At 45.5% G+C, this 17,569-nt stretch overlaps 9 protein-coding genes across 9 annotated transcripts; 5 read left to right on the plus strand and 4 right to left on the minus strand.

Annotated features, from left to right (window-relative positions):
* Positions 1–10: 10 nt before the first annotated feature.
* On the minus strand, positions 11–889 carry KUCA_T00001683001 (uncharacterized protein; the record flags this gene model as incomplete). The annotated part of the gene is made up of 1 exon (XM_022603888.1): positions 11–889. The coding sequence occupies one exon, from the start codon at positions 887–889 to the stop codon at positions 11–13; it is 879 nt and encodes a 292-aa protein (XP_022457724.1).
* Positions 890–1,141: 252 nt separating this feature from the next.
* Positions 1,142–1,720, plus strand: KUCA_T00001684001 (uncharacterized protein; the record flags this gene model as incomplete). Its single annotated transcript, XM_022603889.1, has 1 exon — positions 1,142–1,720. One exon carries the CDS (start codon positions 1,142–1,144, stop codon positions 1,718–1,720), a length of 579 nt encoding a protein of 192 aa, XP_022457725.1.
* A 240-nt stretch (positions 1,721–1,960) lies between these two features.
* On the minus strand, positions 1,961–3,259 carry KUCA_T00001685001 (uncharacterized protein; the record flags this gene model as incomplete). Its single annotated transcript, XM_022603890.1, has 1 exon — positions 1,961–3,259. The coding sequence occupies one exon, from the start codon at positions 3,257–3,259 to the stop codon at positions 1,961–1,963; it is 1,299 nt and encodes a 432-aa protein (XP_022457726.1).
* A 386-nt stretch (positions 3,260–3,645) lies between these two features.
* Positions 3,646–5,766, plus strand: KUCA_T00001686001 (uncharacterized protein; the record flags this gene model as incomplete). Its single annotated transcript, XM_022603891.1, has 1 exon — positions 3,646–5,766. One exon carries the CDS (start codon positions 3,646–3,648, stop codon positions 5,764–5,766), a length of 2,121 nt encoding a protein of 706 aa, XP_022457727.1.
* Positions 5,767–5,993: 227 nt separating this feature from the next.
* On the plus strand, positions 5,994–7,016 carry KUCA_T00001687001 (uncharacterized protein; the record flags this gene model as incomplete). The annotated part of the gene is made up of 2 exons (XM_022603892.1): positions 5,994–6,106; positions 6,167–7,016. The coding sequence occupies 2 exons, from the start codon at positions 5,994–5,996 to the stop codon at positions 7,014–7,016; spliced, it is 963 nt and encodes a 320-aa protein (XP_022457728.1).
* Positions 7,017–7,214: 198 nt separating this feature from the next.
* Positions 7,215–8,957, minus strand: KUCA_T00001688001 (uncharacterized protein; the record flags this gene model as incomplete). The annotated part of the gene is made up of 1 exon (XM_022603893.1): positions 7,215–8,957. One exon carries the CDS (start codon positions 8,955–8,957, stop codon positions 7,215–7,217), a length of 1,743 nt encoding a protein of 580 aa, XP_022457729.1.
* Positions 8,958–9,665: 708 nt separating this feature from the next.
* KUCA_T00001689001 (uncharacterized protein) lies at positions 9,666–12,992 on the minus strand (the record flags this gene model as incomplete). Its single annotated transcript, XM_022603894.1, has 1 exon — positions 9,666–12,992. One exon carries the CDS (start codon positions 12,990–12,992, stop codon positions 9,666–9,668), a length of 3,327 nt encoding a protein of 1,108 aa, XP_022457730.1.
* Positions 12,993–13,224: 232 nt separating this feature from the next.
* KUCA_T00001690001 (uncharacterized protein) lies at positions 13,225–15,846 on the plus strand (the record flags this gene model as incomplete). The annotated part of the gene is made up of 1 exon (XM_022603895.1): positions 13,225–15,846. One exon carries the CDS (start codon positions 13,225–13,227, stop codon positions 15,844–15,846), a length of 2,622 nt encoding a protein of 873 aa, XP_022457731.1.
* Positions 15,847–16,186: 340 nt separating this feature from the next.
* KUCA_T00001691001 (uncharacterized protein) lies at positions 16,187–17,488 on the plus strand (the record flags this gene model as incomplete). The annotated part of the gene is made up of 1 exon (XM_022603897.1): positions 16,187–17,488. The coding sequence occupies one exon, from the start codon at positions 16,187–16,189 to the stop codon at positions 17,486–17,488; it is 1,302 nt and encodes a 433-aa protein (XP_022457732.1).
* Positions 17,489–17,569: the final 81 nt, after the last annotated feature.

Below are 17,569 nucleotides of genomic sequence, written 5' to 3' on the forward strand. Positions count from 1 at the left end.
AAATATTAACTTAAATATCGCTTATTTTCGCGTCCTTGGCAACGTCGTCGTAGATTTCAAATCTCCTCTGGATGGTAACAGGAATACCTGCCCTAGCCTTGGTGATCAGCTCTGGGTCCAGCTCAGCGTACACAATCTCATCAGCCTCACCCGCCTCAGCAATGATATTCCCCATTGGATCGACCACAAGAGAATGGCCATACGCATGATATCCGCTGGTGATGTCTCTAGAAGGAGAACACAGAATAACAAAGACCTGGTTGTCCACCGCTCTTGCTCTGGCCAGAAGGTGCCAGTGCAATGGTCCAGTGGTGGTGTTGAAAGCACCTGGGTAGAACATGGCAAACGAGTTCTGGGGAGGTCTTGCAGCAATCGCAGCCAATTCAGGGAAACGAATGTCGTAGCAGATTCCAAGACCTATGGCACCGAAGTCGGGGAGGGAAAAGACAGTGGCCTTGTCTCCACCTGTCAGACTAATACTCTCCTTAAAAGTAATTCCACCTGGGATATCGATGTCAAACAGATGAGCCTTGCGATGCTTGGCAATAATTTCACCCTGTCTGTTAAAGGAAACAGATGTGTTGTAGATTTTGTCATCCTGTCCACGTTCAGGGTACGAACCACCGATTACTAAGATACCATATTCCTTGGCAATATCCGACAAAAACTTGGTGGTCTCACCATTGGGTATGTTCTCAGCGTATTTGGGGAATTCTGAAACAGAGTAAGGCGAATTGAAGCACTCTGGCAACATGATCAAGTCCAGCGACGAATTCTCCTTAATGGCCTTTGCGATGTACTCCCTGACCTTGGATAGATTGGCCTGCTTATTGGCACCAGCACTAAGCTGCAAAAGCGCAATTTTCAAAGGCTTTGATAAAACGGACATTGTAAATGGATTCAATTATTATATTTGCAACACAATTTAGGTTGTATGAAATCGACAAGAGACGGCGACTCACATTAACCAGCCGAGCAGATATCCGCCGTGCCCATTCGGGAAACGATGACTTGCGAATTCAGGCCCCCGTAGCCACAGCGGCTTTTCTTTCACTTTAGTGGCTAATTTTCTCTTTCTTCTTTTCTTCCCTTCAACTGTTTCAAGAATAGAAATCAGTTCACAACTGTTTTTGGTGTTGTGATGGCATATTCTTCAGTGTCTAGAGAACGCAAGGTGGCAGTGGTGGGCGCCAGGGCCGTTGGCAAGTCTTCCCTGACGGTGCAATTTGTGGAGGAGCATTTCAACGAGTCGTACTACCCAACGATCGAAAATCAGCTGGGGAAAACCGTCAACTACAAGGGATTCGAATACTCTATCGAAATCCTGGATACCGCTGGCCAGGATGAATTTTCCATGATGAACCAAAAACACCTCATTGGCATCCATGGTTACGTGCTGGTGTACTCCATAACCTCTAGGTCCAGCTTCGACATGCTCAAAATCATCAGAGATAAAATCCTGGACAGCACGGGCCAAGATCAGATCCCAATGGTCATAGTGGGAAACAAAAGCGATCTCAATCTACAAAGACAGGTATCTCAGCAAGATCTGAAAGATCTGGCCCAGGAGTTTGGCGGATGCCCTTACATCGAGTGTTCGGCTAAGCAAAACGAAAAGGTGTCCAGAGCCTTTGAAATAATAGTGGGTGCTATTGAGGAGCAGCAGAATCCTACGGCTGATCAGGAGGTTCAGGAAGGTTCAAGCTGTGTTATAATATAGACTATATTAAACAGGCGATTCTGCCTCTCCCTTCCTACTGAAATTGAGATTGCTGCCTAGTTCATGTTTTTGCTTGTTATGATAATATAATGTTTTTTTGGTTTTTTTATGAAAATTTGGAGAAAAATGCAATAAATGGAAAAAGAATAAATTGCAGTACAGAATTCAAGTTCATACATATGGATATATATGGGTATATCTAAAAATTATTCAGATACATATTTGCTTTTGACTTATCCGTTACACTATAAACTTGAGATTGGTGTCGATTGGATGAGAAGCACTCAACTGAGGCTTTTGCGTATACTTTCCACTCAAAACCTTTCTCATGTTCTGCAAAAGAGTCAGATATGACTGCTCTTGACCAGAACTCATGACGGTAATGAACGAGTAACTCATTGCACCAGTGGAGACACCATTCTCCTTCGCATCTGCTGATGTCTGATCATCCTTACATCCAGAGATCATGATCACATCGGCCGCAGAGGTTTTAGTCTGCTTGGTCTTGTCGATAGCAGCCTGGTTAGGGCCACCGCTTGTCAAAAGACCAAACAATCCAGTAGCCTTGCTGAGAACACCGGACATGTCGCCCTGCATGTAAGAGGTGACAGCACCGAGCAAACCCTCACCGGCCTCTTTGGCAAGATTGGGTTCCTTCTCTACACCACGAGTGGAATATGAATATGGAAGATCAAGAGCAGAACCTGAATGACACGAGTCGAACAAGGCAGTCAACCGAACTCCGGCTGGCAATGTGTCCACCAATAACTGGTGCATTTCGTCGTCCACAATCATACCACTCTGTTCAAAATCAAGAGGATAGATAGTCTCATCATTTCCATCGTACTCGTCACCATCCAGGTCCTTAGTTTGACCACCATGACCCGAGTAATGGAAGAAGAGAGAGTCGTTTGGCTTGGCATCCTTAACCAACCATTTCATACCATCGATGATGTTCTGTCTCAATGGCACCGCTCTTCTATTGGTGTTGGTCTCCACCAAGATTACCATGTTATCTTTGGTGAACCCGCAGTTGCGTTCCAGAAATTGGGATACGTTGGTGACATCGTTGATACATCCATTCAACTGGTTGTTGGTGCCGATGTAGTTGATACCGACCAGCAAAGCCTTCTTCCGTCCGGTACACGTGGAATATTGGTAGTTGTAGCCGTTAACACCAAAACTCTGGGGCTGTGCGCTTGGGGTCTGCAATCCACCTGATGCCTGCTGGAGCCTAACTCCCTGGTTTGGCTGGTGCTGCTGGTAGACAGATTGGGAGTTGGCCTGCTCTTGGATCTGTTGCGAGGACCATCCTTGCGGAGCAGCTGCTGGTCTGTTGTACTCCTGACCTTGCTGCTGGAACTGTTGCTGAGAGTAGCCATTTTGACCGTAGCCAAAATCGTACTGTTGCTGCTGATTTGGAGGCGCGTATGCCGGACGGGAGTAACCCTGATTAGCCTGCTGGCCACCGTAAGTTGCCCCGTTGGAACCGGGGTAGCCACGCTGTTGCTGATTACCACCTGGAAAACCACCGTACATCTAGGAGAGATTGTTCGAGAAAAAAGATTGTTAAATTGAGCTGAATATACTCGCGGAGATGATGTTCTTCAGTAACCAACCCCCAGATCTCGGCAGCTTCAGATGAAATTAGGCTGTCGTGGGTAGGAGAATCTTTAATTGGCGAATTTATGGCTGTGCAGGCTGATACGCGACGTGGAAAATGGCACAGGGCCGCAAACCAAGATGGAGAGCTTGAAGAGGCTCATGCGCATAAGCCAGTCCCGCGATTACGACAAGGTGCCGATCTGGACAAAGAACTTAGTATCCACGCGATCGCCTTGAGCTCTATACTATCCATCGTATACAATTTTTGATATTTCGCTAGTTCCACGCTCGAATTTAGTCCAAATTCAAGAAGCTCTGCAATGCCTCACATAGCTAAGAGAAAGTCGAACAAGCAGGGCCCAGTCTTGGACAAGAGTGGTATTCCGTACAACTACATTGTCGTTATTGATGCTGGATCCAAAGGTTCGAGGGCTTATGTGTACAATTGGCTGGACCCAGAATCGTTGGTATCTGCGGATGAGGACAAGGGACCTGCACCAAGGGTTGAGTTGTTGAAGAGAATAGATATTAATGCCAAGGATGGTACGAAGGATGATACTGATGATGAAGACAATGATAACGATACCAAAGAGGATGATTCTGATGAAGATTCCGAAGATGATGAGGTGGAAAACCAAGAAAACAAGCCCCCCTCAAAAGAAGACACAGACAACAATAAGTCCGAAGCCAATGGCATAGCTAAAGGCGATCAAAAGGTAACCAAAATGGACGTTCCAGTGATTACAACTGAAAAAAACTGGAGGAAAAAGATTAAGCCTGGACTTTCAGCCTATAAGGACAAGCCCAAGAAGGTGGGCAGCAAGCACATCAAGTATCTCCTTGATGCCGTATCAGACGTGGTACCGGAGTCTCAGCAAAGCAGAACACCCGTGTTCTTGCACGCTACCGCTGGAATGAGACTATTAACTCCTCGTGAACAAGAGGAGGTTTTGAAGACGACCTGTGACTACATATCTCAGAAGTACAACTTCTATCTGCCGGACTGCGCCTCTCACATGAACATCATAGACGGAGAGGTGGAAGGTTTGTACGGTTGGATCGCCATGAACTATCTCATGAACACATTCCAGGACTCAAGTGCAACATATGGTCTTCTTGATATGGGAGGAGCTTCCACGCAAATATCGTTTCAGCCGAACCAAGAAGAAGCCACTGAGCATTCTTCGGCTCTGTACAACATCAAGCTCGGTCCTGGATTGGATTATGGAATCTTCTGTGCCAGTTTCCTTGGTTATGGAATTAACCAGGCTCATAACAAGTACATAGACACCTTGAAGGAGCAGGCTGAAAGCACTGGTGCGGGTAATGGCGGCATTATCCATGATCCGTGTTTGCCAAAGGGGCTCATCAAGGATGATGACCCCCAGGTGGAAGGATCCGGTGATTTCGAGCAGTGCATGAAACTGATGTATCCTTTGCTGACAAGTACCGAGCATAGCGAGACATCATCGTGTTCTACAAATGAGCCCCAGGAAGTTTCTTCCTGTCTGCTTAGCGACTCGATTCCTAGTTTCGACTTCAATGTGGACCGCTTTGTTGGAGTTTCCGGTTATTGGGACGCGATATCTCACCTTTTAAAGTTTGAGGACATCAAGAGCGGTGGAGCGTATTCCTACGAGGCGTTCAGCACAGAGACAAAACGCGTTTGCGAAATGACATGGACGGAGTTGGATAAACTGAACAACCGGGACAACGATGACACAAATGCATTGTCTGACCTGACAGATACAGATCTGAAGCAACTGTGTTTCAAGTCGAGTTGGGTGCTGAGTGTACTCCATCGTGGTTTAGGGTTCCCTGCCCTGGGATCTGACACAGCTGATTCTGACAAACCTCTCAGTGTGACCACATTGGTGAATGGTTACGAGTTCACTTGGACATTGGGAAGAGCGGTTTTATATGCCAGTTCAGAATACGCAAGAGCCATCTACGGAGATGAGTTCGAGGTGGGTTACTTCAAGGGAACGTCTCCAAACGTGTTTGTAAACGGCGCAGAGGTCAAGGGAGTGGCCGCGAGACCGGCCTTCTCGGAGTCTAAAGATGGTTCTCAGAATAATATCGATACGCAAAATGAGGTCACTGGTGGAGAGGCTGATTCTACCGAAGATACGTGGATCACCATCTCCGACCACAGGATGTATGGGTCACTTTCGTTTCTTGCGCTTCTTTTGGTGGTGTTATATCTTTTGTTTGGAAAATCAAAGCGCAAGACCATCGTGGATGCTTTTAAACGCGTTTTCAGCAAGAAAACAATACTGGATTTGAGGCCAAAGTATAAGCCGCTCCGGTCTTTGGAGATGCCCCGCGATGCGTTAGAGCTCGATGATATGCTACGTGCCGAGGAAGCTACTGCTGAGTTCGAAATTGATGATGATTCTGATGAGTTATCGGATGATGGACTGGATATTGCTCCCCGTTGAATAACTTAGCTTAGTTCCAAATGTTATACCATCATTAATGATCTTTGGTAGAAATTGGTTATGGTGAAGGGGGTGCATTCGATGTCCCAAATAGGCATGTGGATGCCGCAGAGCCCCCTCCATGGCACATGCCTTATTTTCGAACCCGAGGAGCTTGTAGATTGATATATATTGGACGGTCTAAGCAGATCAGAGTTAGTTAAGATATACAGCTTTTGAACGTGAAAATGGTTGCAATATCCAAATTGGCACCGTCTAGGATCGCAAACAGAGCTGGCAGAAGACTGGCGTATCTGTGTAGATTGCTCACCAACGAGGAATTCTACAACCATCTCAATGGGTGAGTTTGACCAGTCCAACACAACAAGCACTAAGATTTCGACTTACTAACTGTATCAAGTCCCCTGGCCGATCCTGTCGCTCTGGATTCAACGCTTTCAACAATATGCTACTTCTTTTTGTTCATAGCGGAGGTGATACGTATGCGGCCCACGCTTATCAAGCACCTCAAGATAGTGCTAAGAAAGCTGCTGGCACTTGTGCTGACTTCGCTCAAGAGATCCGCATTTGGAAGCTTGAAAAATCATGTTGAACCAACTCTTCTATCATGGAGCAGTCGACTTGATAACAAGGAGGCAAAAGAACCTGAAGCCATAGAACCACAGGTCAATGCCCTTGACATCACATCATCCAAACTACGCAGTATCTCCAACTACATCTCCGACATCCGGATATTCGTGCGACTGTGGGGAATTCCGGCACTTACTGCTTTTGGGATCTCAGAAATCAAACAGACTAGAAAATCGGGCCAGTCACGGGTGTCAAGATGGCTGAATTACATAGACGTCGTTTCCATTGTGGCATACCAACCCCTCGAGAACGTGGGGTTTCTGGCAGACCACAAATGGACACACCATCCTGACTCAGTTGCTGGCGAAGTTGGTCTTTGGTACTACGTGGTGAGTTCGCGATTGTGGGCGATTTACGTGGTTTTGGAGGTGGTCAAACTGGCCAAAGAGTACGTGATTTCGATCCGTAACGGGAGCAGGATACCATTGTTGGAGAACTCAGCATTCTCGCGTGGTCTTGTCTCAAATCTTGCAAACCTCCCACTGACAGTTCATTGGTCGTTGCCTGAAGGTTGTTTGCCGGATATAGTTGTTGGTTTCTTGGGCACGTTTTCTAGTGCTTTGAACACCCGGGAATCTTGGAGTGCTGTGTTCAGAGACATAAGAGCACTGGATGTGTGAGAATTCAAACCCTACGAGACCACAAGATTAATTTGTTGCACAGTGATATTAATTGAGGTTCTATAACGCTATATAGCAAACAGTCCATTTGACCGGACAGTAACTAATTCTAAATTCCCACAAATTCACATAGAACACAGAGACTTTGGATCCGAACATTGAAGATACTCTCACAATACTCTCAGATAATGATTGCTTTCACTTTTCTGGGTTAGCTCTCAAGTGCTTAAGATGCGGAAGGTGCAGCGAGGAGCATGCCTGTTTCGCATCCGATTTCTGTGCAACTTTCAGCTTCCTTGCCTTCGATCTCATTCTCTCACTGAGTTCCAGTGAAGAGGTCTTCTTGTCCAATTTGTAGTCCTCGCATAGTAACTGTGTAAATATGTTCCACATCTGAAGCTCAAAGTCATATCCAGATTTCTCTGTAGAGCTCAGGTACAGTCTTCTCTGGTCACCGTTTTCCGCCTTCAGCTCCAGATCGAGCGTGTAGGGGAAAAGCTTGGGATATGATAGGTGCATAAACATAAGATCAAGCTCCTTTTCCTTTTCTTTTTTGTCCTTTGACAAAAATTTGCTGTAATCCTGGCCTGGATCGTAGTGACCAAGAGCCTTGGAGTGGAACCCTTCACTATCATGGTACCCAATAAACGAGAACGGCGCTTTCACCTGGTAGTATGGTTGCGCCAGAGCATGCGCAGCGGCTGGAAATGTGTCCTTGTCTCCTTCGCCGGCTCCGCCTTGAGTTAACAGAGGGTAGTAAAAGTCAGGTCCATAGAAGTTGTAGTATAAAGCAAGAAGTAGAGTCTGAACTTGTCTCTTCTTATCCAGGATAATCATACCAGTTTCACTGGCTGGATTGGGCAGTGTGCCTGGGAGATCATGGTAGTTCCAGTTCCTTGGATCTTTCTCGTTCTTAAACTGGCCTCGATCCGGTTTGTCGCCCACTTTGATGCCAGCTATGCTGTAATACTTTGGATGAGTAGTACGGGACCAGCAATCAGGCCATAAAACCAAGCCAGTCTTCAGGTAGGGCTTGCTATCAAACATGGGAGTGGGGTCTCGCACAACGACATTATCCGAATCCAAAAAGAGAATCTCCTGGAAAGAACTCGCGAAAAAAGCGTACAACTTGTACTGGAATCCACTAATCGCTTCACTATTGCGCAATCCGCTGGGGATCTCTTTGTGACCCAGAACACACTTGGCGTTCAACTCTGGCAAAATTTCATCGCAGAATGCTTTCTCATAATCATCAGCGTTGGCAATGTAGACTTCGACCGGTAAAGTGCATCCAGTTGTTCTCAATTGGTTGATATTCAAAAGAGTCAGCCAATTGTAATCACCACCTCCAACAATAACTATACCTCTTCCGGATGCAGTTTTCTTGGAGTCACCGAATACAGGGAACTTGTTGTCGACGAAAGCCTTCTGCACAAACAGCTGGTGTTTCTTGGTGAGATCCTTGACCGTATCATCGTCAACTACAAGCAAATGCGAAAGATACTCCTCACTGAAGTGGAAATCCTCATTAGTGTGAAAGAGCTCAGCAGCCTTCTCATCATTGTTGTATTTGACAAGTGGAGCAGAAGTCGGCTTCGCTTCGGCCAGGATTTTCGCCAATAGAGAAACGGAATCCTTGACAAGCTTCCCATTACCGCCCAAATCATGGGCTGCATCATCGCCGCCAAACGCAGCTTCGCCAAACTTGTTCTTGTGGGATTCGTCCTCCGGCTTTAACACGTTGTCATCTTCTTGGGTGCCGGAATCATCCTGGGACTTACCCTGGCCTGTTAATCTGTTGCTGTAAAGAGAAAATGGGCTATCAAAAGTGAGGAGTTCCTTGTAATTGGGACTGGCAGTAGTGTGAATGATGGTTGAGACTAATATCACTCCGACAACCAGGAGTATTATGCGTATGCGTTTCACCCTGGGTGAAACCATGGCAAGTCAGATTGTAGAGATAACTAGACCAGTTATGCAAAGTATATCGAATCAGAAGAAAGAAAAGCACAGAAAGCCCACTCAGGACAAGAACTTGATAGTAAAAATGACAATGTTAAAAAAAATCACCTTGTTCGGTACGAAAAGATAAAAGTGTACAGGGGACGTTAACATGCAACACAGGAATGGCTATGTTTAGCAATACCATAGCCCATCGGGTACACACAGCATTTCGCAGAAAAATCTTGAGACGATCGTCGTGCACAGCACGGAGCGATCTGCCGTGCAGGCTGGGCGGTGCAGTTGAAAAATAATTTCAGGTCAGGCGCACGTGGTTCGGGAGATCTAAAGGAGGAGAAGTTTATTGGTAGACGTAAAGGTGCAAACAAAAGCAGGTATCAGCAAAATATCGAGATGTCCAAGCATATAAAAAGTAAATAGATTCAACGTCGTCACCTGGCGGGATCCGTGAGTTGTTGTCTAGGCCAAGTGCACAGCCTCTCGGGCCGAGTGCGTCAGCCTCTCTGTAAATCCTTTTCTTGAGCACGTGATATGGCTTATCTACTTATCATGGCGGGTGCCTCAAAAAATATAAAATTAGACGCAAGTGACGAAACCTAAATTGAAAATTTGTTATGGCGGCCATATATAGATGTTTGACATGCAGTTGTGAGTAGGCCGTCAAGTGAGGTGCTGATCATCAATCACTCATGCAACATTTCTCTCGGGATCTGCGATCTGATGGATGTGCACCGTAGGAGAATCAACACCAGGAACATCACCGACATCCAATGGGGTGATGAACAGGGTCTGACAGTATGGATTCTTGCTCACCTTGTCCAGGATCATCTTCAGCGACAGCCTTCTGTTAATTTGATCCATAAACACGTCAAATTCGTCAAGTCCACGGATTCTGCTCTGCATCGGTTTCCATAATGCCAGTAAGAATGCAATCTGGGTAAACGACTTTTCTCCTCCAGAAAGAGACTCAACCATTCTCTTCTTCTCCCCCGGCTTGGTAGATACCATCATGGATAGCTTTCCATTCTCAAAGTCAAACTCGAGTTCTCCCACAAATGCCCTGATTGAGAGCGCCTGCTGGAATGCTTCATTCACTTCCATACAGAGTCTCTTGCGAGTAGTCTTGAGATTCTGCTTTCTTTCACGTAAAGATTCACCCAGTTTCTCAGCCATTGATTGGGCCTCACCCAGACTCTGTTTCGCATGTAGATATTTTTCACGCTTCGCCTTGACGTCGCTGATCACCTGCTCTCTGGTCATTCCTAATGACTTCTCAATGGAGTCCACGGCCTCTTTCGTTGCGACGTATTCCTGCCTGATAGAGTCTTCTGTCTGAGTTTCAGTGTTGGCACCAGACTCTTCAAGAGTGCAAACCTGCGCCGCGGCCCGGTGCAAATCACCACAGTTTTCTTCCAAAGCCATGATGGTATTCTCCAGAATCTCCATCTTTTCACTCTTTTGCTTATAACTAATGGTATAATGATTGGATTCACCCTCAAATTCAGCGAGCTTGTCGTGGCGTTCCTCCATAAGTTTCTTGAGATCAGAAACACGTTGCTGCTGTGCTTTGAGAGCTTCCTTCTCGGCCCTGTAACGAGCTTCGATTCCCATGAGTCTGTTACCGTTGTTTTCCCTTTCTGCCTTCAATGCAGTCAACGTCTCATTATGGGCAATGTTTCGAGAAATGTAGTCATCTCTGTCTTCGGTAAGCCCTTTAAGCTTACCGCTATCTGTACTTTCATCTTCTATGAGCGCAATCAGATCATTTAATTCATCTGTTGTCTCAGTGATCTTATGCGTAATTTGCTTCAATGACTTCTCAATACCAGCCTTTTCGGTATTGCTGGATGCAATCAGTGTAGTCTTCTCTGCAATCAACTCATTCATCTCCTGTTGTTGACGGGCAACCTCCTGCTTGAGCGCTTCTTCTGGATCACTTGACCCCAATTTGGAGCTCCTGGCAGGGGCAAACTTTATGGGATCTGCCAGAATGTTAGAGTTATCACCCAACATCAATCTGGTTGCTGAACCCCTGTCATAAGGAACCAGGAAAGCTTTCACATTTCTGGGCCGTTTTATGAGTGCTTCTTCTGCTTGCGAACGATCAGTCATCAAACATGTAAAGTTGATCTTGGCCTCGTCGATAAACACACATTTCACATTCTCATCTTGAAAGTTTAGCACATCCATGATGCTGGTCAAATCTGAGGAGGGCAAAGAGTTTCTGTAGTCGAATGTCTCTAATTGCCTGACAAGTATATCGCCAAAATATTTGTGTTTGCGAAACAATCCTGACAATATTTTCTGATCATGGAAATCTTGCACCAAGAAACTACTCATTTGTCTGTTCAACACATTCTCAACTATTTGTGACCAACCCTCCTTACCTGGTTTCATAGATACTGACAATCCAAGAGGACCAAACGGCGTGCTGTGAAAAGTCTTAGTCCTTTGTATTTCATCCAAAAGATGACGCAAACCAGGACCATATGCCCAGTACTTATCCCTTTGTCGACCAAAATTCTGGGAAAGCTCCTTTCTGAGGTCCTTGATGTATTTATCTTTCTCGGCAATCGTCTCAGTTATCTCGCTCAATCTTGCTTTGTGCAAGGCGATTTCTGCTTTTTTGCGAGAAGCCAGCTGGGCTTTTTCCTGGTCTAGTGAAGTAAGTTGTCTTTCAAGGCCAGATTTTTGCACCAGCAAACCATCCGTAGTGCTAGTATCGCTATTTTCTAAACGTTCTTCTTCCATCTTGATCCTTTTTTCCAGGGTTTGAAGGTTTTCGTTGGTCTCCTTAATTGCATCTGTACAAGCCTTGAGTCTGGCTTCCAAAACACCGCTCTGTTTCTGTGTAGCTTTTGCGGTGTCCTTTGTGCTCGACAAGACTGCTTCCAAGCGATTGCACTCTGATTCAGCCTCAAGCTTCGTATCGGAAATGGTCTGAAGTTCGGTCTCCAAAGCAAGCATCGAGTTTTGAGCTTCATCAGCCTTCCTTCGAGCCTGGTCCATCAGGGCCTGCAATTTCTCTTTATTCGCCAATTTGTGATCTAGTTGCTCCTGCATTTTCAGTTGCTTCCACCACTTCATCCTACCCAGCAGCGTTCTCAATTTCTGCCTGTTCTGATCCGTAGACTGTAGTCGGGCGTACATATCACGTGCAGCTTTGAAGTTCTTTGCTGACTCCTCCAAAATCAAGCTATTTCTAGAAAGCATGGAGCGCACATCTTTAAGGTCCTGGTCAGTCTTGGTGCAATCGGAGACAGCAATATCAAGCCTGGTACCAGCCATGAAGTACTTGAACTTGTGCTCACTTGTAGAACTAGCCAAGAACTGCTTCGCCTCTGTCTGGGTTAACACGGTCATCGGATTGGTGATGGTGATTCCAAAATGGTTCAACATGGCGTCCAGCTCTGCCTTTTTCGTGGATATAGTCTTATTTGCAACACTCTTCATGGAATAACCCGAAGTTCCATCTCTTTTCAGGAAACGCTGAACGATGATTCTGTTTCCGTACACCTCTGGCAAATACGACTCCATTCCTTCGTTCTTAAAGGTGACTGATAAACGCGCTGTGTTCTTACCATTCTTGATCATGGCTTTTAAATTGGACCCACGATCCGTTTCGTTCGCCTTGGCCCCCAAACAGACCGATAGACACGTGAGCACAGCGCTCTTTCCACTACCGTTCTTCCCGATAATGAAGTTAGTCTGTGGTCCTAAGGTGACCTCGAAGTTGCTGTGGCACATGAAGTTGGTCATCCTGATAGACTCAATAACACCAGCTGTAGACTCTCTCACATTATTGGACTGTGAGCCTGTCGAGACCTGTGAACTGGAAATTGCCTCAGCTAGTCTTCTCCTCTTGTTAGCCTGTGGATCCTGCGTGAACTGTGCTAACACGTTGTGCCCTCTCTGAGATTGGTTTCCTTTCTCGTCCTCATCCAACGAATCGTCGGGTTCGGAATCAAGAAAGTCCTCTATTAAATCATCACTAGCAGGCCGTTTTTCAGGCATTATGGGACAAGGAGAAAGGGAACAAAGAATCCCTATGTTGATAGTTAATGAATACAACAATTATAACTAAATTCACGTAAAAAGCGCGATGCCTAGTCACGTGCCTGGGAATGCCGAATCTGGCGAGGAAGTCGATGGGTTTAAGAAAGTTAGGACAATAAGACTTTCACATGACAACTAATCAGCCAAAGATTCCTCGGGTATTTCTTCGCTGTTATCGCTGGACTTAAAAATGAAAAGGTCCATAACTGAGCTATCCAAGCTGGACAGCAAATGGTTGGGACGGTGGAAGAACCTTCCGTTGGGGACGTCTATCAACCCACGGAAACTGGCCCAACCCACAAAAGGGAAGAAGTTCATAGTGCCGATGTTTCCATATCCCTCAGGAGTACTTCACATGGGTCATTTGAGAGTGTATACTATATCGGATGTGCTGAGCCGATTTTTCAGAATGAGAGGTTATGACGTGGTTCATCCAATGGGTTGGGATGCTTTTGGACTACCTGCTGAGAACGCAGCCATAGAGCGGAAGATTGACCCGGCCACATGGACGAAAAGCAATATAGCCAAGATGAAGTCGCAGATGGCATCTATGCTTGCAGATTTTGACTGGGAAAGAGAGGTGACTACTTGTGATCCAGAGTATTACAAATGGACCCAGAAGTTGTTTCTTCTGATGCACGAACATGGTCTGGCCTATAAGAAGAAGGCCGAGATCAACTGGGACCCTATTGACCAGACTGTTTTGGCCAATGAACAGGTAGACGCTCAGGGAAGATCATGGAGATCAGGGGCTTTAGTGGAGAAGAAATCACTAGAGCAGTGGTTCTTGGGGATCACCAAGTTTGCGCCTGAGTTGAAGGCTGATTTGGACATTTTGGAAGAATGGCCCTCTGAAGTTAAAACTATGCAAACCAATTGGATCGGTGAGAGTAACGGTACCACTGTGACATTTTTGTTCAATGAGCAAAGCCAGAAATCAGCAAACTCACAGAGCATCACCACATTTACCACTAGGGTCGATACATTGTTCAGCGTGCAATACGTTGCACTTGCACTTGACCATGAAATCACGAAAGAGGTGGCGGAGGGTGATCATAACTTACGTTCGTTTATCAGGGACCAAAAACTGACAGAACAGGAAGACTCCAAGGCCGGATTCCAGATCAAAGGCTTATATGTGATCAACCCCATCGATCCAGATCTACCGAAAATACCCGTCTTTGTTGCTCCATATGTTATCAGTGGTTATGGAGAGGGTGCTGTGATGGGATGTCCTGCTCATGATGAAAGAGACTTCGAATTTTGGAGACAGAACATGGGTGGTAATGCTCCTATCATGAGGTCAGTGGAACCTTTGGAAGGCACCCAAGAGGAAGGTCCCTACACGGGAAAAGAAGGCGTTTTGAACACAAATGCTGGAAAATTCAGTGGGTTGACAACAAAAGAAGCCCTGAAAGCTATGCAATCTCAATTGGTAGCTACCAATCTGGGAACTCCAACCACCAAGTACAAAATCAGAGATTGGCTCATAAGCAGACAGAGGTATTGGGGTGCACCTATTCCAATAGTGTACTGCGATGATTGTGGCACGGTACCTGTTCCAGATGAACAGCTTCCAGTATTGCTTCCCAAGGTTGATGCTCTGGTAGGTAAAAATGGTTCTGCTTTATCTAATATCCCAGAATTTGTTAACTGTGAGTGTCCCTCATGCGGAGGTCATGCCAAGAGAGATACGGACACCATGGATACGTTTATGGACTCCTCCTGGTATCTATTCAGATATGCCGATGCTAAAAATCGCAACGCGATTTTCGATAAAGAAAAAGCAAACTCTCTCCTGCCAGTGGACATGTATATAGGTGGTGTGGAGCACGCCATTCTGCATCTGTTGTACACCAGGTTTGTCTCCAAGTTTCTTAGTTCTACAGGTGAATGGACGAATAAGGAATTTAATGGAGAACCTATAAGACGTCTTGTTACTCAGGGAATGGTTCACGGAAAGACATATGTCAATCCTGACAATAAGAGATTTTTGAAGCCAGACGAGGTTGATCTTACTGGACCTCAGCCTGTGGTAAAAGAGACTGGAAAAATTGCCTCAATAACATTTGAAAAGATGTCCAAATCTAAGTACAATGGGGCTGATCCCGAGGAGTGCATCCTCAAATATGGGGCTGATTCGACCAGAGGCCACATTTTGTTCCAAGCTCCCGTAACAGACGTTCTTGATTGGGACGAAACAAAAATTGTTGGGATTCAACGTTGGCTCAGGAAGGTGCTGACACTAGCAGAGACTATAGGAAATAGCAAGTCTGCACCTGAATTGGACTTAGGCAAACTCAATGCTGCAGAAACAAATCTTTTCAACACTGTGCAGAACACAATTGTGTCTGTCACCAATTCCTTTTCAAAAACATTGACGTTAAATACGGTTATATCCGATTATATGAAGTTGACGAACAAACTTGTTGAGGATGGCCAGAATTCAGAGATAAGTGGTATTGTCTTGAGATATTCGTTTCTGGAACTGATCAGACTCATGGCCCCAGTGACTCCATCTGCTGCGGAGGAGGCTTATGAGATCTACTGCGGAGCCTCTCACCTAGAATGGACGAGTATCCTGCAGGCTGATTGGCCGGTACCTGCACCGTTGATTGGTACAAATACTCACGACTACAAAGTCATGATCAATGGAAAATTCAGGTTTTCCCACTCTGCCGAAAAGACGTTGGGGAAGGATGATCTGATCACTAAGGTGATTGAGTCTGCAAATGGCAGAAAGTATGTTGGGGACAAAACAATCAAGAATGTTATTGTCAAGAAAGATGCGATAGTGATCATTGTTAAATAGACTGATAAAACATGTAAATATCAACACTAATATCTATATATAGATATATCTCGTTCATTTATGTTTAGACCGGAAATCGGTTGCACATGAAATATGTAGCGCGTCGGGCAGCTGGGCTCATACCCATTATTTCAATGAACGATGCCACCTAAAAACCCAACAACAGAGAGATATTCTTCAAACCCCGTTCCGAGACTCTTTCACAATAATTATTTTGCTGTCTTCGTTGCGTTTATATAGAAGTTTCTCGGTATTACCTAGCTATTCTGAATTATTTCTTCATTTGCTAGAGCCATCAAAGACACGCTAATTACTGTTTGGTTAGCACGAGAAAAAGGAGATGACACAGAATCTTCCATCCGGCAGAGTCGAGACTTTGACCGCAGATCAGGAGAAGGTCTTCAAGGAAATATGGGGCTACTTTCTCCATTTCTGGGGATACTCGTTTGATGCTCCCATCAGTCACGTTAACCGATCAGGGACCACCAAATCCACAATCTCGGTTGCTTCCAAGGACTCAAAGGATAAGAAGAAGAAAAGAGGTCTTGTTTCCAGGTTCTCTAGGGGACACAAGCACACGAAGTCCATTGAGAATGAACTCGAGAAGACCCTTTCCAATCGCATGAGCAGTGATCCAAATGTCACCCTTCGTACAAACGAGCATATCCACGCGGCTTTCACGGGTCTTGATGCTGAAAAGTCCAAGGAATTCTTCTGGAGCTTTTTGAGGCAAGACACACCCGACAATCTTCTCTTGAGATTTGTTAGAGCCAGAAAATGGGATACCGATAAGGCCTTGGAGATGATTGCTAACACTCTAAGCTGGAGGGCGAACGAGAGCAAGGTTGACAAGCTGTTGATGGACGGTGAATTGGTTCCTTTTCAACAGAAAAAAGAGGGTTTGATGTTGCAATTCGAGCTTGGTAAGGCCATCATTCGTGGTTACGACAAGACCGGAAGACCCGTGGTTATTGTGAGACCCAGATTTCACCATTCGTCGCAGCAGACCCAAGAGGAGATGGAACATTTCACGCTATTGGTCATTGAGTATGCCCGTTTGTTCTTGAACGAGCCCATTGACTCTTGTTCCATCCTCTTTGATCTCTCCGGTTTCTCCATGTCCAATATGGACTATGCCCCCGTTAAGTTCATGATTCAATGTTTTGAGGCGCACTACCCAGAATCACTGGGTGTGTTGTTCGTTCACAAAGCACCATGGATATTCAGCAGTATTTGGAACGTTATTAAGGCATGGTTGGATCCTGTGGTAGCCTCTAAGATTGTCTTCACAAAAAACACGAGCGACTTGGAGAAAGTCATTGATATCAAGCATATTCCAAAGGAACTCGGTGGAGATGACGATTTCGAGTGGAAATACCTGGAACCAACTCCTAGTCTGAATGGCTTGCAGTCTTCCGACAACGACGCATTGGAAAGAATTACACAGGAAAGGAAGAATCTCACCAAATTGTTCTTGGATGCTACTGTTGAATGGGTTGCTTCTCCCGACAAAGAATCTTCGGCCAAGGCTCTTAAGAAAAAGATCGAGCTTGGAAAGAAAATCTCTGACAACTACCGTGAGCTGGATGGTCACATTAGAAACAGGAACATCTACGACCGAATTGGAACTCTAAAAATCTAACTTGTCATAGAGGACACTTTGCACAGTTTAGTCATTAAATTATTGTTTGCTTAATAAAATTATATGTCTGTGAAACTGACG

Source organism: Kuraishia capsulata, genomic scaffold, assembly GCF_000576695.1.
Source record: "Kuraishia capsulata CBS 1993 genomic scaffold, Kuraishia_capsulata_scaffold_2, whole genome shotgun sequence".
NCBI lineage: Eukaryota > Fungi > Ascomycota > Pichiomycetes > Pichiales > Pichiaceae > Kuraishia > Kuraishia capsulata.